Genomic DNA, 23,378 nt, shown 5'->3' with positions numbered 1-23,378 from the left:
ATGTTATCAAAACACTAATGAACACAAAGCAAAAATTAAACCAAACCCCAAACTCTATTTCGAAGCCCTTGGGAGAACTTACCTCGCCCGGCAGTTTTGAGGGAGAAGGCAAAACGTTATTCTTTGGCGTTTCCCCCCCACCTCACAGACCTAAGCCAAAAGAATTACAGACAGGGGCGAGGAGCGCAGGTTACGGGAAGCCCAGTGGCTCCACGGGCCCCCAGTGATGACAAGAAGGCTGTGGGGAGGTTAGAGGGTAGGCACGCTGCCCGCCTGCTTCATGGTGGCTCGGAAGACAGTTTACAGTGTCATGGCCCTGCCCTCTCACTTTCTCTCTCTTCCTTTTTTCTCTGACAAGGTCTAATGTAAGTCTTTTAACCTTGGGGCTGTGTAGGTCATCTGGAGACGAGCCCCCGGCAAGCTCCCCCTCCCGAAGCAGGAAGATGTGCCAGTAGTTTACCTGGGCAGCTTCCGAGGCGTCCAGAAGCCTGCTGGGCCCTTGGCCCCGGCAGACGGGGGGCACCCTCGCTGCTCCCCTGCCTATGCCATGGTCGGCCTGCACAGCCTAGAGCCCCGGGGGGAACGGAGTGTCGCCTTCCACCCAGTGAGCTTCCCCGATGAGAAGCTTGGACGAGAAGATAAACCCACGATTCCCTACCAAGAGCTGACCTCCCCTCAGGAGAGCTTCCGCCAGAAACTGGCTGCCTTTGCTGAGATGACCTCTGGCTGCCACAAGGGCCCCAGGCCCTACCCCTCTGCACAGCCCCTGCGGGAATCCCTGCCCTCGGAGGATGACAGCGATCAAAGGTGCTCACCCTCAGGGGACAGCGAAGGGGGAGAATACTGCTCCATCCTGGACTGCTGCCCTGGGAGCCCAGGTGGTCAGGACGCCTCACAGGCTGAGGACTCCGGGCGCAGGCAGGGCTGCAGGGACTGCTCGCCGGCCTGCTGGGAGCAGGGGATGTGCTCGAAGCCAACCGAGGAGGAGAGGCGGGCTTTGAGCTTCCCCAGGGAGTGCCGCAGCCAGGGCCCGACAGAGAACCCACCCCGCCTGGGCCCCAAGAAGCAGTCCCTCACCTCGGAGGCTGCCAGCTCCTCGGATGGCCTCTCCTGCGGGAGTGCCAGTAGCCGCGCCAGCAGCCCCTTGGTCCCCCAGCACGAGAGTGATTCCTGCTCCCTCATGAAGGCACCTGGGCCGGGGAAGCAGCAGGACTCTGGCTGCCACGGGGTGGCCTCCAGCAGGTGCCTGGGGCTGACTGGGGAGCCCCAGGCCCCATCCCACCCCGGGGAGACTGCACAGCCTGAACCCATCTATGCTGAGAGCACCAAGAGGAAGAAGGCTGTTCCAGTGCCTTCCAGGCCACAGGCCAAGGCAGAACAGGCGGCAGCTGCCCAGGGCCAGGGCCAGGTGAGGATGGCTAACACCTGGGCTCAGAAAACAACGTCTGGCTGGGGCCAGGACAGGGAAGGCCCAGAGGTGGCCCCCCAGGTGGCGGCCACCATCACAGTCATGGCGGCCCACCCAGAAGAAGACCACCGGACAATCTACCTGAGCAGCCCTGACTCCTCGGTGGGGGTGCAGTGGCCTCGCGGGCCCCTGAGCCAGGCCCCTGAGGCAGGCGAAGGGGAGCCTTCGGCTGGGCAGGGGCTCAGCTCGAGGGAGAGCCGCCATCACGGTGCCAGTGAGAGCACGCCCAAGGGGAGGCCTGCCATCCCTCCCAAGCTGTCCAAGAGTAGCCCCGGAGGGTCCCCGGTGTCTCCATCGGCCTCCCCCCAGCCCAGCCTCAGCGAAGGCAACTCGGGTGTCACTGGGCCCCAGCCTCCATCCAGGGGCCCCGCTGACCCTGCTTCCTCCTGCCGGGCCAACAGTGTCCCTGCCAGCGACTCTGCCAGGGGCCCCCCGCCCGCCACTGCCACGTCAGCCTCGGACCAGAGGCGGCCCCGGTACCAGACCGGCGCCTGGAGCCGCCAGTGCCGGATAGAGGAAGAGGAGGAGGTGGAGCAGGACTTGCTGAGCCAAAGCTGGGGGAGAGGGGTGGACGGTGGCCCCACGGGCCCATGCAGCTCCTCCACCTGGCTCCGACCCCGCCCCACAGACGGCGCCTCTGGGCCAAAGAGCAAAGCCGGGACCGGGATGAGCAAATCGGCCTCATTTGCCTTTGAGTTCCCCAAGGACAAAAGTGGGATCGAGGCATTCTCGCCTCCCCCGCCGCCTCCGAAGTCACGGTGAGTACAGTTGTGTGTGTGCGCGCGCGACTCCGGGGCTCGTCTGGCAGGACCGAGGCCTCTTCCAGAAACCTTGGTCTTTGCCACCTGTACCGAAGCCATCAGGCCCAGGCTCAGAGCCCTACCTCCAGGCACCAGTGTCGGCCCAAAGGCCCTCGTGCCTTTGTGTAAATTTCTGTGACTTGGTGCTCAGCACACAAACCTACAAGCAGTGCCCTGCTTGGGATTGGCTATTCGGAAGGCGTCTTTCCAAGAAGCAATGCCAAGCTGTCACTCTTTCCTGGTGCCCGTCCTCTTATAATCTGGTACTCTTTTTTCTCTCCATCCCTCTGAAGTGTCTTCAGCAGGCTTTCCCCCCCCAAATCCTGAAATTCCCCGTTTATTGAAACATGGAAAAGAAGGCTCCAGGAGGCTATGCTACAGAATCTCAAGAGGCAAAGAGATGGGGAGGCCAAGGAGCAAGGGCTCCTGAATTGGGACCATGATGGCGATTAGGCTTTGGAGCCAAAAGCAGAGTAGTAGGAGGTGCTGCACATGGTTTGGAACCCTCAGATGTGGGTTTTTAAAGAAAAAAATATATATGTAGTTTCATGGTAGCATGCTGAAACTGAAAGCTTTCTCCACTGCTTCACTGCTCTCAAAGGCCCGAGTTTAAAGTCCGGTTTAAAGTCCCTCTCAAAGGCCCAAGAAAAACAAATGCCTTTTTTAAGGTATTGAGTTGTGCATGGAGTTCAAATTCTGGGGGGTAAAAATGGCCCTCTATTAGAGCAGAACTGATTCCTATCAGGGAAAGGAGCAACCTGCTGTTTTTCGAAAGCTGACAGCCTTTCCGAACAGACTTTCCTTCAGTCGGGTCATCTCTGTTGGTTCTGTTTTAGCCCATGTGCCTCCAGGTTGATGTCAGAAGCGGGGAACTGACCGCAGGGGGAAGCAGCTGTGACACTAGACTTTGAACATCACAGCATCACGGGCTGCGATGCATTCTAACGTGGGCTTTTACTGGCACTGCTACTTTGTTCTGGGATTGAGTTGGGCGCCTGCTATGCGGAGTAGACAACCATCCTCCAGATCGTAGGGCGACCGCAGGCTCTTGGGCTACAGTTTTCACTCCCTAAATGAATGAGGCAGCTCAGAAGAGCTCCCATTTATATGGCATTTACTATGGGCCAGGCAGGGAGCTAAGAAACTTAGACGTATTAACTCATTTGATGCTCAGAACAGCTCTAGGAAGTAGGAATTACCATCTACAGATGACGAAACAGAGATAGGAAGAGCTGAGTAACCTGCCAAGGTCACACGGCCATACGTGGCAGTCTGCTTCCAAAGTCTATGCTTCCAAACACCTAGGGCACATCAGCCGGCTTAGGGAGCAGGCAGGGCATGCGAGTAAAACGTGGGCATTGTGTCTGTCTGCCTCAGGCCTGGGAAGGTTGGTGGAAAGCACTGGCTTTGGAGTCAGAAAATCGAGTTCATGCTGTGCCTGTCTCACCTACAGGTTAAGTGATCTTACGCAAGCCGCTCGCTGTGAACTCCACTCCAAGTTATTGTCCGAAATGGGCTAATAATAACAATACATTTGCAGCACCCTGTTGTTGAAAGGCTCTCGAGTGAGATGAGCAGAATCCAATGCAGAGATTAGTTATGTAGGCAAAAGCCGCCCCAAGCTGTTGACAGTGGCAGGGACACACACACCCTGTAGGAATGGGCCTGGCCCGATCCCAGGAACACCACCTGAGCCTTGGGGAAGGAACTAAAACTTTCTTGGTGAGAATCATAATGTTTGGAGAAACCCCGGTCACCCACTGTAACAATGTGACTCAGGTAGAATGTTTGTTAGCATCTGGGTTGACTGAGATCAAGTTTGGGGGCCAGTTTTTTATGACAAAACCACTGGATTATATAAAACATAAGCCAGGTGGGAATCTCAGAGGTTCTAGGTGCCAGCTCTTAAAAAAATGTTTTTATTTTCAGAACTTTGGGGAGAAAAATCTAGGAAATAAAATTAGCGTAAGGGAACACAGAAAAAAGAAAAGAGCATCTGGTACCATTTAAAATAAATCAAACTAGTATATATATATTCATTTGAGGAAGATTTTTCAAGCATTACCAACATTCTCTTTTGAATCATCACATCTCTCCCATGAGGAGATAAGAGGGCAGGCTCAGGACCATAAATTGACTTTTGTTTCTGGAACTCGGTACTGTACGTACTGAATTCCTTTGAGGAGGGTGTCAGGAACCCACAGCCTTCAAACCTAGCCGTGTGGTGGCACATCAGAGTATTGATGAGAATGCAGCCCACAGTTGATCCAGGACCGATACCAGCACCACACTGGTGACTATTGCAGGCTGACGTCAGTTTTCCAAGATGGAGAAATGCTGGAAGGTCTTTGAGCGACATCCCAGGTTAACTTAATTTCTTCACATGGGTCATCTGTTCAGTGGGTCCTGTTTCTAAGGATCAAGCTCACCTGTGAACAAAGATAACTGCTGTCACGATGTGTATATGTACACTCACAGCTCTAGAGAAGGGGGCTGCTGCATGCAAGGTGGTGTTACTCTTTACTAACACTTACTTAAGCAGATCCACCTACTTTCTTGGGCCATTATGGAAGAAGAAAGAATCATGCTCCTACGGTCCTGTTTTACAAAACTGACTCACTTGGAGGGAAAAAAAAAATAGATGTTGAGAGTGGCTTGGCTTTCCTGTGGTCTTGTTTTGAATGGTTGGCAGTAGCTTATCTGTCTGTTTTGAGATATCATCCTCTGTAAACTCCCATTAGGGTTCCTGAGGAAACTCTTGCTGTAATGCCATGTAGGACGAAGGCTCTCAATACTCATTTAATGCCTGAAAGCCATTTAGAGGTGTTTAAGTATATGCCCACCCCTCCTCCCGGGCAGGTAAGGGTCCTGGGTCCTTCTTTACCTGCTGCTGCCAAGGCAACCTCCTACCTGAACAAGCTCACACCTACTCAGCCTGACTGACCCCACTGAGTCTGGGTCACCCCTGCTCCACTTTAGAGCAGAGTTGGAAGGTGAGGGTCAACAAATATTTCTGGTTAGAAAATGAAAACCTGCAGGAAGGAAGTGTGGACTTCTTAGTTTAAATGTCACGTTCAAGACTTAAGGCAGTTTAATGAGAGCAGCCAGTGCCTGGGGGAGTAATTAAGATGCGAAAAAATCAAATTTATTTCTGCCTTTTATTTCCTTGTAGATGCAAACTGCGTTTTAAATGACTTATGGCTTTTGAATGACAAGGTCAGTTGAGGGAAAATCATCTGATTAGTGCAGAACAGGCATTTCACAAAGAAACCCCAAATTAGGCTGGTAGACCTGAACTCAGAGGTGGAATTAGAGGACAACAGGTGACTGAGAAATAAGACAGGTTTATAGGGTTTTAGTTTCCAAATGGTCTGGCCCCAGGTGAGACTAATCAAAAGAAAGAAACGTTTCCCCAAGAAAGCGAGGGATGACTTTGTTTTCAAGTTATCACTCATGCTTATTGTAATTTTAACCCAATATCACTAAGTTCTCCTCCTCCTCTGCAGGGATTCTGGGGGCAGAGACTGACTCTGTCCTGGACTTAAGTTCATTCATAATTTCCCTCCCTTCCTCCCTTCCACGTGGCTTCTCAGCAGACAGGTGGTGATGGTGTCAAAGATGGAGGTCTTTTCTGCACACAGAAGTGGCCACGTTGCTATCCAGAGGAACCAGAACGACTTCATTGTGTGGTCTCGCAATCACATGATCTCTTAGCATGACCTTGAGGATGGGAGTCAGATGAGTGAGATGGGTCATTGTCTCCAGACCCCATATCCAATCTGATGAAACCTCCAAATGCTTTATTCTTGAAGCCCTTTCTACTGTAGTGGATTACAATGGGATGGCAACAATTTACTAAGAAATCCCACACTCTTCATGTACAACAGGTTTTTCTGGGTGGCATTCTGAAGATCACAGTTTGTATTGGAAAGCACTGTATGTGCTTCAAGAATCTTCTCTATGTTTAGCCTTTTTGACAAAACTAAGTCAGCTGGAGGTCGAGTCGGTCCAGGGGAGACTGAATACTGGGCATACTTCAGGGGGAGAAATTGCCTTCCACACCCCGCCCCCCTCAACACACACACAAAGTTTGGCAAACAGAACAAAGCATGTGTATCAACAATACAAGTTTATGCCCTGCTCCATGCCAGAGGGAAATTACTAGTTGGCCTCTTCCCATGAGTTTGTGGGTAGAACCTGACGTGGGACATCTAGTGATGCTGAAGCAGGGAGAAATCAAATTGATTCCTATCTTCCTATTCTGTAATTTTTTAAAAAATCACTGATTTTCATATATATGAAATATTTACAATATTCTCTCCATTTTTGAGCAGGCATCCATGGTGAAGGTTAGGGATTAGAGATTCTTTATTTTATTCATCAGATATCTACTAATTGCCTACTTTCTGTTACACTTTGTGCAAGGTGCTCAAAAGCCAGTGACTGGGGTTCTGCCCCTTAAGGCCCCTGAGGGTTGAGTTGGTATGAATGAAATCGGCAGATGTGACCACGAAAGGTTCACTCCTGCTTTGATTGCTTTTGATGAGACTGTTTACCATAGCATCTGGACTCTCACCAGATTCCTTGTTCTATTCAGTAAGACCAAGGTAAGCTCGGCTTGGTGTCCAGGAGTAATGAAAAAATAGTCCTTCCTTTAAGGTCCTTTGACCTGATACAAGATCACACATTGTACAGCATATACATAACCATTTATTAAAAAAAAAAAAATCCACATGCTCCTTGAAGGTGAAAAGCATGCTTAACCATCTGTCATCCCAAAATATCCTGTTTGATGCCGGGCACGTGTAGATGCTCAAGAAATTTTTATCCAATAGACAGTAGTAGGCAGAGGCCATACCCTGTTTATTTCATTCTGGCCCAAAGCACCTAACTTTATGTTTTGCGCATGAAGAAATATTGGAAAAGGAACAAGTAGCATCATTAAATACTTGTATCAAAGTATCTTTCTGACACCCAGGTTTCGGGTGGCCCCAGTGCTCTTTTCTTGCCACTGTTTTGGCAGCTAATGTAGTGTCTTGAACTAAACTGGATTCATATTCATATCTCTCTGAAAGCTTGTAAACTCTTGGGAGTACAGGAACCACGTTTTGTACATTTTCCTTTGACTTTCCCATAGGATACCTTGGGACATAGTAGGTATTCAATAAAAGATTATTGAATTAGGGGGAAGAAAGGCCAGAGGGAACTACAGATCTTGGCCTTATTTTTTACTGGACACCCCATTATAATTCTGTGGCCAGCCTTGCTCAATAGAACATTGTTGCCTTGAGTTAAAGAAACTGAAGTTAATAATTATTAATGCTTCAAGGTGGGCAAACACCATGAGGGCACAATGCATCCTTTCATGGATTAATTACTCTCCAACGATTGTACATTTGCTCTTTTTTTTAAAGCTGAGCAGGTGTGTGGAGCCCAGCCCTCTCTTGCCACAAGAATGTTCCTTTCAGGCAGTAATCACCTAAGGACATTTTTTCCCCACCCATGAATTGCAAGGAATTCTAGGGTGTGGTTTAATTTCTCTGAGAATAGATTTTCCGTGCTTTCCGAGGTGGGTTGGGAAACACAAGCATGGGCCATATGATCAAGCCCCCTCTGCCCATCAAGTGATCAAAGGGACTTTGTTCCTAGAATAGCCAGCCTACCTTTGAGGTGTGGAACTCACACCTCTATTCTCTATTTGTAGTGCAAGAAATTTGTTGTTTGGCGGTCATGAAAAGGCTTGCGTTTCCCTCTATCAGGGTAGATAGACCAACTACAGAGACTCCTCAGCAGCCATTTCTGCAGCTAATACTTTTCAGAGTTTAAGATGAGAGTCTTCATCCTCTGTGCTAAAATCGCTCATTATTTCTTTCTATTGGCTTTTGAGCGGATCCCTAAAAATGCTGGGTATTAAGGGTGTTCGTGCAGTTCCCATACAGCTCTGTAAAATCCCCTGCTTCCACTTTTGTCTGATGCCCTGGGCAGTTTATTCTCTGTACTTTTTTAACAGGCAGACTTATATAAACAAGTGTTCTCCATTGGGGGCAAAGGGGAAGTTCCAGATTAAAGACTACTTTAAAAAAATCCTTCCCTTTTTACTCAGATATTTTACTCTCCAGTTAACTTTAGTATCTGTCACTATCAAATGATCTCCCTGACTTCCTGTCGGTTTGGTTTTTAGCCGTTTCGTGCCCACTTATGCACGTGCTATAAAAATTTTCCCTAGAGTTTAAAACTTGTGTTTTAGGCCCATAATTGGCTGTGTGTGCACCGTATGTCCCTGAGTTGTAGAAACCCTCCAGAATGGCTCCTGACTTCAGGAGCTCTGTAGACAGTCAAAATGAATGAAAATCCAGCCACCTTGGATAAAACCATGAATGCTTGAGATAAATAGGCACATTAATTAGTAATAAGACCTTGAAGATCAGGAAGAAAGGGAAGAAGAGTCCTTGGAATTTTAAAATCAGTCGTAGTGAGGAGGTCACTTAAAATAATCCTTATGAATGTGTGCAGATCAAAAGGAGGGTTTTGTGACTGCATATTCTCGCACCACAAGTTAGGTTGCATCCTCCACACCAGCTGCAATCAGTTGGAGTACCAGTCTGGAGCTCTTCATGGAAAACAGTGAGGCCACGTGCCCACCCTGCAGGAGAGCTTGCCATCATCCATCAGTACTGTCTGCACGTTACACGAGGGGGGAGTGCAGACATGTGTGCCAGCTGCTTGCCAATCCAGCTTCAGAATCTAAAGTTTACCATCGGTGATGCAAAATCATTGGTGGTCAATAACTGTTTCGTATACTAATTTAAAAGTTCATACCTGGGAGGGGTGTGTGGTCTGTCCAGCCCACATGGCCCAAAGCAAAGAGTTTGCAGAAGATGGTCTTCCTCTCTGATTACAGCCTCAATTTCAGACTATTGTGCCAAAATGTTTGGTTTTCTCTTAATGAGTGACTGTGAATATTCTGTGAAGCTTAATGAGTGATTATGAATATTCCATGCATTTTGGGAACTCTATTTTAGTAAAAAACAGTTACCGTTAAGTCTAGTATCCAATATTTAAAGTATTATTTCTCTTTATAGACCTTAAATTTACATTTTCGGTCCTTAAATCTCATTAAACAATGAATTTTCACTTAGCCTCACCCTCTTTGACTTATAGCACTGACTTTCTGTGTCCCAGATTGAGGGGTAAGGGTTAGGAGGTATGTCAGAATCTTTTGGAGGAATAGTTTTTGTAATTGGAAATTAAATATTATAATATAAATTTAAATTTTGGAAATTGAAGACAAATTATTGTTTTCATAATTAATATTACATATAATTTTTCCAAGTCTTTTTGACTGGTGGCAAGTTAGGCCATCTTTTCTTTTTTTAATAAATTTATTTCTTTTATTTATTTCTTTTTGGCTGCGTTCGGTCTTCGTTGCTGTGCATGGGCTTCTCCCTAGTTGCAGCGAGCGGGGGCTGCTCTTCATTGCGGTGGCTTCTTTTCTTGCGGAGCACGGGCTCTAGGCACGTGGGCTTCAGTAGTTGTGGCATGCGGGCTCAGTAGCTGTGGCTCACGGGCTCTAGAACACAGGCTCAGTAGTTGTGGTGCACGGGCTTAGTTGCTCCGTGGCATGTGGGGTCTTCCCAGACCAGGGCTTGAACCCGTGTCCCTGCGTTAGCAGGCGGATTCTTAACCACTACGCCACCAAGGAAGCCCAAGGCCATCTTTTTAATAAAAATGTTCAACGTGAGGACAAAACGCATCTCCCTAGGTAAGAAAGTAGAAGAAATCCGGGACAGGAATATTCACTGATCTGTTACGTTTACTTGGTGACCTCCCTTCAAATCTCTCAAAATGCCTTCTCTATATTTGTGTTCTCTTGAAACAGGGAATTGTCTGTGCAGTAAATCCTAAATCCAGCCCCTTGATCCAGCTTCTTGGCCTACCTTAAATACTGGTCTGCGCTTCCTGTGAAAGCAGGGAAAGCTAATGAAAGACTCTTCCAACAGTACAGAGTCTGAGACTTTCTTGATGTTGATAGTCATTCAATCACCAAGTATTGAGGACTTGGTGTAAGTGGAACTAAAACGAATTACTCCGGACAATTAAGTATGAGACCACACTGTGTCCCCATGGTCTTCATTCCTGAGCCATGCCTTAGGGTAACACACACAGACCAATTAGGGGCATATACAGTGAAGATCTTTTTTTTTTTCTAATTTTTTAATTTTTTAAAAAAATTTTGTTTATTTATTTATTTTTGGCTGTGTTGGGTCTTCGTTTCTGTGCGTGGGCTTTCTCTAGTTGCGGTGAGTGGGGGCCGCTCTTCATCGCGGTGCACGGGCCTCTCACTATCGTGGCCTCTCTTGTCGGAGCACAGGCTCCAGACGCGCAGGCTCAGTAGTTGTGGCTCACGGGCCTAGTTGCTCCGCGGCATGTGGGATCTTCCCAGACCAGGGCTCGAACCCGTGTCCCCTGCATCGGCAGGCAGATTCTCAGCCGCTGCGCCACCAGGGAAGCCCCAGTGAAGATCTTTACAACATTGCTTACAGTAGCAGGGAGTTGGAGCAAACCCAGGTAGTCGTCTCTACGGAAACAGAAAAGTAAAATGTGTGTGCGAGGAAATACTTAACAGCAGTCTTGCTTTGGAGAATGGGAGGTCCAGTGAAAGGATGGCCAGGGAGCCGCAAGAGCTAGCTGGTCAGGAAGCATGCGTTGATTGTGGTCCCAGTCTGCACGGTTTTGTGCTTTCCTAGAGAAGCACTGGGCTGCCTAGTGAAGAGTGAGGATGTTTGGAGTTACCTAGTTTGATATTTTGATTTATAATAAGAAATCTACATTTGGTCTTCCTCCCCATTGCTGGCACAGAGCTCCTAAAACCCTTGGAATTTCCTAAGTGCTGAAAGCCATAAAGGTGTCTTTTATTATGTTAATGAGCTGACTTTTGGACCCCACCTAAGGATGAAGCCGGTTGCCAGGGGAACCAATCATGTAATTAGGGTCGGTATTTCAGTCTTACCCCCCACTACCACCTCCAGGGAGGGGAGAGGGACTGGTGGTTGAATCTGTCTCCAGTGGCCGATGATTTAAATTATTTAATCAGTCATGCATATGTAATGTAATGAAGCCTCCATAAAAACCCAAAAGGACAGGCTTCAGAGAGCTTCCAGGTTGGTGAAGCAAGTGGCACATGTGGCCTGTGGGGCACTGGGAGAGGGCATGGCGGCTCCCTGCCCTTTCCCTATACCTTGCCCGAGGCGTCTCTTCCATCTGGCTCTTCCTGAGTCGTGTGCTTTTAATTTTAAGTAACATGTTTCTCTGTGAGCTTCTGCAGCCAGTTTGGAACCTCCAACCTGTCTAACCCTAGCCGGTCGTCTGCAACAGAGGGCGGTCTGGTGGGACTGAGCCCTTAACCTTGTGGAACCTGATGCTGTCTCTGGGTAGATAGTGTCAGAATTGAGTTGAATGGTAGAACACCCAGCTGGTGTCCAAGAATTGATGGCGTGGGGAGCACACCATCCCATGTTGGAATTGGGTGACCAGAACTCTTACCTGGGGTGGGGAGGGTTCAGCTAAGTCTGTGGACAGGAGATGAAGCTGTTGGGGAGCAGGTAAGAGGGTGCTGACAAACTGACCCAGGAGTAGGAGGGGAACCTTATCCTTATTAGGCAACAGGCTGGACCAAAGTGGAGAGTAGAGAAGTAGATCATCCTAGGCGCTTAGTTACAAATAGCCTGAATCTCCCGAGTCAGGAGGGTAGGAATGAAATCTAACATAAATACATACAGATTTCTTAAGCCCAATAGCTGGGCTCAGAAGCTGGGCCAACAAAGTGGACTTGAAGCATTTGCTGAGTCAAGAGAAGGAGGGAAAGATCATTCTGAAAGCAGGCTTGCCAAAATCAGTAAGAAACAAAAAGATTCTGGCCAGGCAGAGATCATTGTGGTGGATTGATTCCAACAGGAATAGGTCAGGACTAGAACAGCGGCGATTCCCAGGTTGGTGGGCAACAACTCAGTACAGTTTCAGTTCAGTCCATCACTGGAAGTCTTCTGTGTGCTAGAGGGTGGGGAGGTGGTGTGAAGGGGGAAGGAATCATGGGAGGTTCTTTTTTTACAGTGGGGAGGCAGGCTAATATAATAAAAGAGGTTCTTCTGTTTCTAAATTTTTGTGTAATGGAGCTAAGCTACCTGGTCATCTGAAGACTACGTCAGCCCCTGAACCTGGAGCTACACTACCGTTTATCAAGCACTTGAATATGTAGATTCAAACTGAGGTCTGGATGACAGACAAGTCAACTCTTCCTAGTTATTTTAGAATAATGCATGTCCTCAAAGAATCACCCTGATGAACTTTCTTTTTTGGGTCTCTTCAAAGTACCAAGAGAGTGAAATCTCTAGCCCATCCATTTTCTGCTTCTATCCAGGTAGCAGAAAGAATTACTGGGTTTGCTGTAGACTGCTGAAGTCTTCTCTCTGTCTCTCTCCCCATCTATCCATCCATCCACCCATCCACCCATCTTTCTGTATAACCAGTACCTTCTATGTACCTGGTGCTGTTTTTAGCGCTTTTTAAATATTAACTCATTGAATCTTCCTAACCACTCTCCTTCCCCACAATGAGGTAAGTAGTATTGTTATCTCCATTTTATGGATGGGAAGCTATAGCACAGAGAGATTAAGCGTCTTTTCCAAGACACCCAGCCAGTAAGCAGTGGAGCAAGGACCCCAAACCCAGGCAGCGGAGCCCCAGTGTTCATGCTCTTAACTACATCAGTGGCCTTCCTGGGTGACTCTGGAATCTGTCTGGGAAGCTATTCAAATGCTTACATTGCTGTTGTTCCCAAAGGCTCCAGAGGGTCCTTCCACGCTATGCTGGCCTGTGGGCAGGGCAGCTGGTGGGAGGGGCCCCTCTGTGGATTGCAGTTGTTCAGTCTTTACTTCCAGTGGTTATTCATTGTCTTCTTTCCCATCTGCCCCTGTGTGAACAGATGTAAGAGCTTCCACCTTGGCTTAACAGGCCAGGAGTTGAAGACTTATTGTTCTCAGGTGATGGGATTGGAGGTGTAAGCGTAGTGGACCCGGTGATGGGGTCCAGCCGCTGTGTTCTTCCGTACTCTCTTACTTGCTCTCAACAGCTGGTCTCCCCATCCTCAGCCTTAGCTGAAACCTCCCCACGCTTGGTAGTTGCAAACATCTGCCCTTCTCACTCCTGCACCAGAACCTCCTTGGGGAAGGACACAGCCACGCAGACTTGCGGCCACAAATAAGAGACTGATTTTCCAAGACAGGAAAGGTCATCTTTTAAAACCATTTGTGTCTCTCAACGCCAAAGTATATCTGTGTATAGTCAGGGCAAATGGCTCCAAATTTCCATTTGACCAATTTAAGCATTTTTATCCATTTTTATACTAGCTAACTAGTAACCTAAAGATGTGTGTGTAGGTGCAGGCGTGCGTGCGTGCGTGCACAGGCGCGCTTACCACTATCTTTAAAAATAAGCGTGGCTTGGGCTTCCCTGGTGGCGCAGTGGTTGAGAGTCCGCCTGCCGATGCAGTGGGACACGGGTTCGTACCCCGGTCCGGGAAGATCCCACATACCGCGGAGTGGCTGGGCCCATAAGCCATGGCCGCTGAGCCTGCGCGTCCGGAGCCTGTGCTCCGCAACGGGAGAGGCCACAAGAGTGAGAGGCCCGTGTACCGCAAAAAAAAAAAAAAAAAAAAAAGGCTTTATTTCTATTTTTAAATGGTTTCCACTGAATGCAAAGCACATTCATTTTTGGGTTGAACCAAAGGCTTTTTCAGCTTGAAGAGCCCCAGCAGTCACCAGTGCATTAACTGCAAATGCAAATTAACAAGTCTGCATGGGGACCGTAAAGGTCATCTGACCCAAAATGAAACTGATTTCCTATCTTTATACATGCTAATAAATCAGCGGGGAAACCTGCCCCAGAGCAGACTGGATCCTTTAGTTCCTTCATTTGGCACTTAGACACTTGCAAAATAACTCCCATAGCATCTTCATCAAAGAGCACTAAAGATAAAAACAATAAGAACCTTTCTGGCGTAGCTATCTGCCTTTCTCATCCCATCTCTTGAAAAAAAAATTTTTTTAACTGCAAGATTGTGTAAATTCAGGATATTTTGGGACTGTTATATTTTGTAGATATGAGAAAGGTCCAGCTTTGCTGAGGGCTGTTGTTTACTCAGTGTCCCTGCCTCTTGCAAGTTTTGCCCCTTTTGCAAGTTTTGCTGGGCAAGTGTAATTCTTTTCTTAAAGGAAACATTTATCCTCCTAGATGCCTCCCAGTTATTGAAACAGAGGCAGATAAACTTAATCAAGAAATATGTAATAATTACTCTGTGTTCCAGCATGTCCTGACTATGACACAGCTCCTCAAACAGTTTATAATTGTGGTGGCAACAAGCCTATTTCACATGAAACAGAGTAATCTAACCAGGATTATAACCAAATGCTTAGCTATGTGAATCAGACTGTTTGGTGTGAGTTCCAGAGGGGAGAGACCAGTCAGAGAAGATTGAGATGGTTTAGGAAGGGTTTTTAGGTGAGTGATCCTGCTGCTAGGTCTTGGGGATGGAAAAGGTTTGAAGGGGAGAGAGAATGTTTTCCTCTGTGCCAAGGTGGGGAAAGGACAGGAATGCAGGGTGCTTTGCGGACAGTGGGAGACTAGCCCCATTAGAGCAAAGTATATATGAGCATAAGTAATAGGTATTGATTAACCAAAATGGTGATAATTTTTTTCCAAACTAAAAACTAGGCATATGTTCTAATGTACAGACCGTGTGGGGAAATATTTGAAATAGGGAGTGTCAAAGAAAATCCAGGGTGTGTGTTTCTGTCACCATAGAGGACCAGAGCTGATCTAGTATGGCTGCCAAGGTCAAGAATACTTACAAGAGCTCCGTGTAGGGCTCTTCAGGGTTGGTCATCATTATTAGAGTAGAATTTTGGAAAGATTTTGAGTCAGGATGATCTGCCCCAAGGCTGCAGATCTTTTTGGAAGATGTGGCTTGAACCCTGTATATACTTTTTGAAAGGAGATTGATCAATATTTATCTACCAGGTTGTAGATAAATATGTTTTTAAATTTATTTATTTATTTATTTTGGGCCGCATTGGGTGTTTGTTGCTGCGCACGGGCTTTTCTCTGGTTGTAGCGAGCAGGGGCTACTCTTCGTTGTGGTACGTGGGCTTCTCGTTGTGGTGGCTTCTCTTGTTGCGGAGCATGGTCTCTAGGCGTGCAGGTCAGTAGTTGTGGCGCACGGGCTTAGTTGCTCCGTGGCATGTGGGATCTTCCCGGACCAGGGCTCGAACCTGTGTCCCCTGCATTGGCAGGTGGATTCTTAACCACTGTGCCACCAGGGAAGGGCTGTTGAAGCAGGGACGGTGTCACCTCTACTCACTATTGTATGCACAAGACCTGACACAGTGCCCGGCACGCAGCAGGCAGTCAATATTTATTCGTTGGAAAATCTGAAAGTCAGAAGAGACAGGATGGGGGATGCACTGCAGGTCCTACAGGCATAAGATAAATAAAAACGGGGTGCTCTTATTCACCAAGCAAACCCCATGTTTTAGCTCAAATCATTGAATGATTTTGACTTTAGGATGTGGCCAAATAGTAGAGAATGAATGGGGTGAAACCGAGTGTATTTGAGAGGGTATTTGAATTGCTTCTAATGATGCAGCCCAACAGGACAATTGGAGATTGAAAGCTGCGGGTCACAGAGGCAAAGCCGTCCCTATTTTCCTGTGCTTTTGCAGGAAGTGCATTTTATAGAAAAGTCAGAGAGGAACTGAGGGGAAACGGAGAGCTCTGAGCTGGTGAATTCACAGTGGTCTGACAGGGCACTCTCAGCCGCCTCTGAAGCTGACCCTTCATCCTCAGGGCTGCTCCACGGGACCCGACCCCACGGTCACTGGCACGGCCCATCCCCAGGCTCTGGGGGGCCATGCGGATGATCCCAGCACCGCAGGCTGGAGTCCGGGATGGTAAGAGGCTCTCATTCTTTGATTTAGGCATGACTTGATTCATTCGCATCTAAATCAGTCTGTTTTCACTTCTTGGTAATGTAAACAAGGTATATAGAGTTTTCTAACGTGTTTGTGCTTTCAGAGCTACCCGCAAGGGCTTCTCCAAAAGGCTAAACTTAGCAGTGAACTTGCCCAATCCAAAGGCTGGGTGGTGTGATTGTGTACCAGGGTCTGGAGAGCTAGTCTAAAACTGCATGCTGGCATTATGTGACTTTTCATATCTTCTGCTCCAGAAGCAAAAAGTTTTCAACCAAATGGATGTGAACTAAACCAAAGTCAGCCGTGAGAATGAAAATGTGCCTCTGTCACACTTTAAGTTGTGCTGCCGTATGAGGATTCTAGCAGCCATGTGAAGTTCGAGATACAATCTCTGACCCACACTGGGGTCCAGTATCCGTTAAAAATTTTGGACATTCTGAAAACTCAGGGGGTATTTTTAGACTCGGCTTTTTTCCTACAGATGAGGAAGTCTGGCAGATGGCTTTTCCGGCTGGATTATTATTATTTTTTGCAGCTTTCTACTAATACAGTATGGAGAAAACTCTGGCAAGGCTTCTTTCTCCAAGGACAATGGGGGGAAAAGCCATTCTGCAAACACCGGGCAGCAGCTGCAGGGCTCAGGTCTCTAAGGACGCTGTGCCACTGGCTGTGTATTTCACGCTGCTCTCCTGTGACTGTGTCTAATCAACGTGGGGAGGCAGGGAAGGAAGTCTGAGCAAGAGCAAGTCATTTATCACAGCGCGGAGCAAAGACATCTGTGCGGCCCGGCTCTCAGCTGATAAGAGTGTTATTTGCCACCCAGAGAGGAAAGACTAGATGTGGTTTTGGGCCCATGAAGCCACTTCCTTAAATCACATGACATCAGTTCATCTTATAGATGGTTTGCACTGGCTTTATGAAAGGCAAATCAAACTATCATTAATGAGGGAAAAGTGCCTTTAGAAAAGAATAAGTATAGTCTTGTTATGCGTTGCTGAGTACATTCGGATTGACCTTGGCCTTGCATCTGACAGAACAATCCATTAGGGCTCAGAAAAGTCACCTTCGGAATGTTAAGCCTTTTGCAGGGATTCTTAAGAAATCTACTGCACATGCAGACTGGAGATACAAAAACAATGTGATTGTCAGTCTGCTTTGATGGCCAGCTTCCCCTTTCATTTTCAAATCTGGTGTGTTTTTGTTCATTCAATAATTAAAGTGGCAATTCTCTAAGACAGCAGATCATACAGGTTTCCAAGGTGGAAGATATTTGATGCAGTTCATATGACAGATTTAAGAGAAGGGGTCACCCCTTTCCTCCTTATTTACATCTAAGCACCCCAACTGCCTATTGGGTTTTTGTTACTGGGCGGGAACCTGGGCTTCCTGAGCTTTTTTGGTAGAGAAACAGTAGTAATATCCCCAGAAGCCATGGAAACATGAAAATTCCACTTGTGGCTTGTACTAAGATTGACCAAAGTCTGCATTTGGAGGCTTCCCACTTCCCTACACACACACACACACACACACACACGCACACACACACGCACACACACACGCACACACGGAGAATTTATCCTGCAACCACAGGAATAATCTGGTTTTGTCTGCATTCACTTGGTGGGCTTCACAGCTATGACTTCTCATAGTGACTAGATGCAGAAAAATTAACACCCACAGTCTCAGGTGAGTTGTTAGGACTGAGAAATAACTTTTTCCATCCATGAGGCTATTCTGTGGCGGAACCAATCCTCATAGAGCCTGTCTGTCCCATGGGGACTGATGGAAATCTCACTGGGTCATCTCTGTGTTCCTTGCCTTTCAGAGGCTCAGCAACAGGTCAACAGGAATGGCCATCCTGGACTCATTCAGGCCCTAGTGATTTTCTTTCCTTCTTTCTAGAAATGAACATTTCTGTGTTCATTTTCAACTTATCAAGTATTTCAAGCATACGATGAAGTTCAAAGAATAATTTAACTCACTTTCATGTGTCCCCCTAAGATTTTTCAAATATTAACATTTTGTTACCTGTTTTGGATTTTTTAAAATAAAATATTGCAGGTACAGTGGAAGATCCCTGTTCATCCAATTTCCATTTCAATTTCCCCTTGCTACCCAGAGTCATCACTATCTTGAAGTTGATGAAGTTATTTCCATTTTACCACATATATGTAATATATAAAGAATACATAGCATCATTATGTGTTTTTAAATTGTATATAAATGGTATCACACTTTACATGAGCCTTTTGCAATCTACTTTTAATATTCAACATTTTAAGAATAATTTTCATACTGGTACCTTAAAATCAAGTTTATTTATTTTTGAATGCTATGTGGTATTCCATTACAAGACTCTACCACAGTGTATCCACTCCTTTATTGATGGACATTGGACTGTTTATGATTTTGTTTTTGCTGTTAGTAACACTGTGAACAGTCTTGTCCATGCATGAGTTTCTCTAGATCTGCACTGTACAGTGCAATAGCCACTAGTTAAAATGTGGTGAGCCTAAATTGCAATGTGCTGTAAATATAAAATACATACCAGATTTTGAAGACTTAGAATGAAAAAAATATATAAAATATCTCATTAATAATGTTATATTCATTGCATGTTGAAATGACAATATTTTTATGCATTTTGTGAAATAAAATACATTAAAATTAATTTCATCTATAATTTGGCTACTAAAATTTTTTAAATTTTATATATATATATACATGTATAGATATATGACTTGCATTATACTTCTGTTGAATAAGGCTGTTCTATCAATAGATCAGGAGTCAGTAATCCACCACCCACAGGCCAGCCATCTATGTCTGTGAATAAAGTATTACTAGAAAACGTACCCATTTGTTGACATATAATGGCTGCTTTCCTGCTACAACAGCGGAGTTGATACTTGCAACAGAGACTATATGATCTGTGAGCCTAAAATATTTACCATCTGGCCTTTAAGGAAAAGTTTGTCTATCCCTATTTAACCTTTTTTGAACCAGGTTTTTAAAATATATTTTAAAGAAATATATTTAATATTGTGATCCAACACACATACACACACGAAACAAAAATTCCACAAAACAAAGTTTCACAAATCCTCACTCTATATTTTCATATTTTTTTCTGGTCTGTTCTTATTAAAATAAACTGCTAGTTGGTAAACTGCCTTGGCTCATGAAATGGACCTGGCCATTCATTCACTACTAGTCATTTGAAAATCATTGTTCTCTTTGCATCTGGCACTGCGCATTTTTCTTTCTTTTAATGCTTCACTGTTATACTAAATAATTATGTGTATGTGTGCATATGTGTATCTGTATATACTCGTACATACACACATTTATGTACTTCTTAGTTTCATCTATTTATATACATTTCATCTAGTGTTTTTCTGCACCAGCTCAGCAGCTATGGTGCTGGAATTTCTCCCTTGGCAGCCTTCTGAGCCTGAAAACCAAGAGACTCCAGGGGCCACTTTGAAGAGGGCAGCGTAGTTGGATTGCCGTAGATCTGGCTTTTCTCCTAGACTGAGGACTTGTCGTTATTCACAGCTTCATATCTTGGCTTCATCTGCAAAGCCATTATTGATGGATTTGATGAGGCTAAAAATATTTTATGAAACTTTCTATGATTATATTTTGCCAGAGGGTAAAATAAAGATAATATACTGCCGTAGCACTTCCAAAAGATTTGACATCCCCACGGTCCCTACAGTGACATTGAAATATAAAGAATACTATTAGTTGTAACATTGCCATCACTGTCACACTTAGGTGTAACAGCTTTAAAACGTCTTTTAATCTGGTTCTAAGGGTTGGAGGTGGGGAGACAGACATGTTTCTAGGGAGCACATTTCATGGGAGCGAACTTTCTCTAAACTTTTCTGTTAATGAACAAGGGATTCCAGTGCCTGTGAGGACCAGTACAGGGCTGCGCAATATTGAACACAGAGAATGATCGATACATTCTTGGCTGTAAGGTCATGTGCGTTAAATGAGGCAGTTCTGATGCCAAATCAATACTGTATTGTGTATTTCCTACAGCAGATATTGAGATATAGATCTGCCGTAGTGGGAGCAGGCATGTAATCAGGAAATATCAGTTCAGACAAATCTGGGTTACCACCAACAGGGAAAGGGCTGGATTGATTGTGGTCTGTCCGGCTGCGTGGGGAAAATGTCAGGTCAGAGTGAATATTCATGTAGTCCTTGGAAAGAGGGAAAGAGAAATCAATAAGCTAAACCTTCCACTTAATAATGGAACTGTTTTCTCCAAGGCGAGTTCTTTTTTCTTGAACTTGGTATTCCTGTCCCTGATGTATCGGTCATGCTGTCTTAGAGATGCAATCAAAGATTTCATAGAAAGCCTAAGGGCAGATTCATTCCATAGTTCTGGAATAAGGGTTATGTTAAAATGGTTCCATCTAAACATTGCACTAGATGTCTGGTTAAAATTGACCTTAAGTCCAAGGAATAAGCTAGACCCTTTGAAGCTATGTCAAGAGGGTATCAGGCACAAAAGAAATCTCTTGTTTTTGGTCTGAATCTGCAATTCCCTTGTCCTGTGATCTTGCAAAACCTACCCAATCTCTGTGTATCTCTATACATTGGCTTGTATGATAATGTTCAATTTTTCTTTGTAGAGATGTTACATAGGATATAGTAGATGACGTAAATGTTTTGGCAGACGGGGCCAGAATATGAAGGCAGTTCCTCCCAAATCATGATTTTGGTGCTTTTCTAAATTTAATAGACTCACTTCTCCTTAACCATGCTTGAGAAATCTCCTGCCATTCACGTGCGTAAGGTTTCAGAAGAGTCCCTGTTCTCTCTTCCCCAAATTGTTTTTTTAAAACTTACTAGCACTGATCAGGCTTCAGGAGCATAGTAGGTTCATAATCCATCAGCTGGTTTTTGAACAGAAACCAAATTAATTACTTCTATCATTTGTTTCTACATTTTCCAGGCACCTTTTAAAAATGAACAAGAGCAGCTCTGATTTGGAGAAGGTGAGCCAGGGCTCTGCTGAGAGCCTCAGCCCATCCTTCAGGGGCCTCCACGTCAGCTTCACCACGGGCTCCACGGACAGCCTGGCCTCCGACTCCAGGACCTGCAGCGACGGAGGTAACAGACTTGACCTTGATGGAGAGGCTTAGATTCCCTGAGTCTGGAAGGCCAGCCTGGGTTAATTGCCTAGATTCGGAAGGGCTGAGCTAGACCTACTGTCTTGGTCCCACTTTCCCTGTGAAGTAGACTCTACCAAGGAGCAGTTGACATTTATTCCCTATTGAATTTATGACAAGGTGCCTCATCCCATATCTCCCTCTCCAGTTACACACAGCGCATCCGCATGGCAGCAAGGTGGGAGGAGGCTGAAGTTGGAAGCATATCGAAAGACTCCTGATTCCTTGGGTAATGAGACATCTGTGTATAGGTCTGCGTTCCATTTCTGTCCTCAGGATTAGCTTACAGGGGATTGGGTGCATGCCAACCACAAATTCCCCCTCCTCCACCCTCTGTCTCTCTCATTGTTTCATGGGCACACACACACACACACACACACACACACACACACACACTTCCTTGGACACACAGCAGGCGTTTACATAAGTGTGTGTTGAATTAAAGCATGCCGGCTTCATTAGACCACCATCCATCCCACTTTCTGGATTAAGCTCTAAGGTGTAATATGTGGCCAAGTCCTGACTGGGTGTACAGTCGGCCCTTGGTATTCTCGGGCTCCGAATTCGCAGATTCAAAGAATTTCCGACCTCTGTTGGTTAAATCCGCGGATGCAGACCCCGCGGGTACAGAGGGCCGATGGTACTCGCCATTTTATATAAGGGACTTGAGCATCCACGGATTTGGGTAGCTGAGGCGATTCCTGGAACCAATTCCCCGCAGATAAGGAAGGACGACTGTATTCTTAAAAAAAAAAAACTCTTGCTTTCCTATAGTTGTGATGGGTAGTATTAAAACCTTCACCCTTTAACACTTGAGTGTGTGTCCTCTCCTGCTTTTCTCATTGACTTGCCCTAGCATGTTACGTTTGGACGTGTGCTAGCATGACTGTCTTTCCCAGTCCTAAGGAAGTATTTCCTCTCAGTAGGCATTTTTGGAGTAGAGGGTTCCATTGTGAATTTACTGTCACCAACATTTTTCTATCTAAAGGATTAGCGCTGCTAAGACAAAAGCATATGTTGTACGTCAGCCTGTGGTGTGTTCTGATGGGAAACTTCTGACAGCTCTGACTTCAAAACAGGAAATATCTTAGCCTTGATTTGGGTGGGACGTGGCAAAAGAGGATTTTCTTTCTCTGCAGATTTTCCTGGGTTTCTATCTTTTTCCTTTTCCCATTCCATTGTGCAGAAATTCTACAAGGCACCTTATGCCATCGAAGGCCGGGCTGGGCACGTGAACCGTTAGTCCCTGTGCTGGTCAGCCCTGACCTGCTGTCTTGGGATTGTGAGCAATTCTGAGGGAGGGGTCTTTCATCCTCCACTTGCCAGTTGGTGTTGGTGAGAACTGGACTTAATTGCCCCAGCACTTTGCTTCTCAGAACCAGCAGATCATGATGTTTGCTCTCAGGGCTCTTACACGGTCTAGCCAGGAAGGTAAGATTAAAATACGTGACATGTGGGTGCATGGGTTAAGCTAGGAAATTGGGCTGCTCAGAACAGGAGTGCTTATGAAAGCTTCCAGAGAGAGAGAAATCAATGAGTGCTGATTCATTGTGAGGGTTCAGGGAAGGCTTTTTTTTTTTTTTCTTTTGCGCCGCGCCTGAGACATGTGGGATCTTAGTTCCCTGACCAGGGATTGAACCCACGTTCCCTGCAGTGGAAGCGTGGAGTCTTAACCACTCCACTGCCAAGCAAGTCCCGAGAAGGCTTTTTGAGGACATGGGACTTCAGCTCTTGTCTCCAGAGTGGTTAAAATTGAGAAGGTAGAGGGAGGAGGAGGGGTCTTTGCAGGTTAAGGAAACAATTCAAGAGGAGAGAAGGCACAGGGTTAGCGGTGCACATGGGGAAAGGGTCAGACCAGCCCAACGCACTTCAGTGGAAGCAAATGAGGGGCAGTGGG

General features: G+C 46.1%; 1 protein-coding gene across 1 annotated transcript in view; it reads left to right on the top strand.

Annotated features, from left to right (window-relative positions):
* PRAG1 (PEAK1 related, kinase-activating pseudokinase 1) overlaps positions 1-23,378 on the top strand; it is a 47,689-nt gene that overhangs the window by 6,343 nt on the left and 17,968 nt on the right. The window contains exons 3-4 of the mRNA XM_082863733.1: positions 395-2,226; positions 21,265-21,422. Of these exons, the coding sequence (XP_082719859.1) occupies positions 395-2,226; positions 21,265-21,422 (1,990 nt within the window). The remainder of the gene's footprint in view (positions 1-394; positions 2,227-21,264; positions 21,423-23,378) is intronic.

This window comes from Leucopleurus acutus (genome assembly GCF_964270905.1).
Source record: "Leucopleurus acutus genome assembly, chromosome: 21".
NCBI classification, from domain to species: domain Eukaryota; kingdom Metazoa; phylum Chordata; class Mammalia; order Artiodactyla; family Delphinidae; genus Leucopleurus; species Leucopleurus acutus.
Note: the sequence above shows the minus strand (reverse complement) of the source record. Positions and strands in the feature narration are given on the sequence as shown.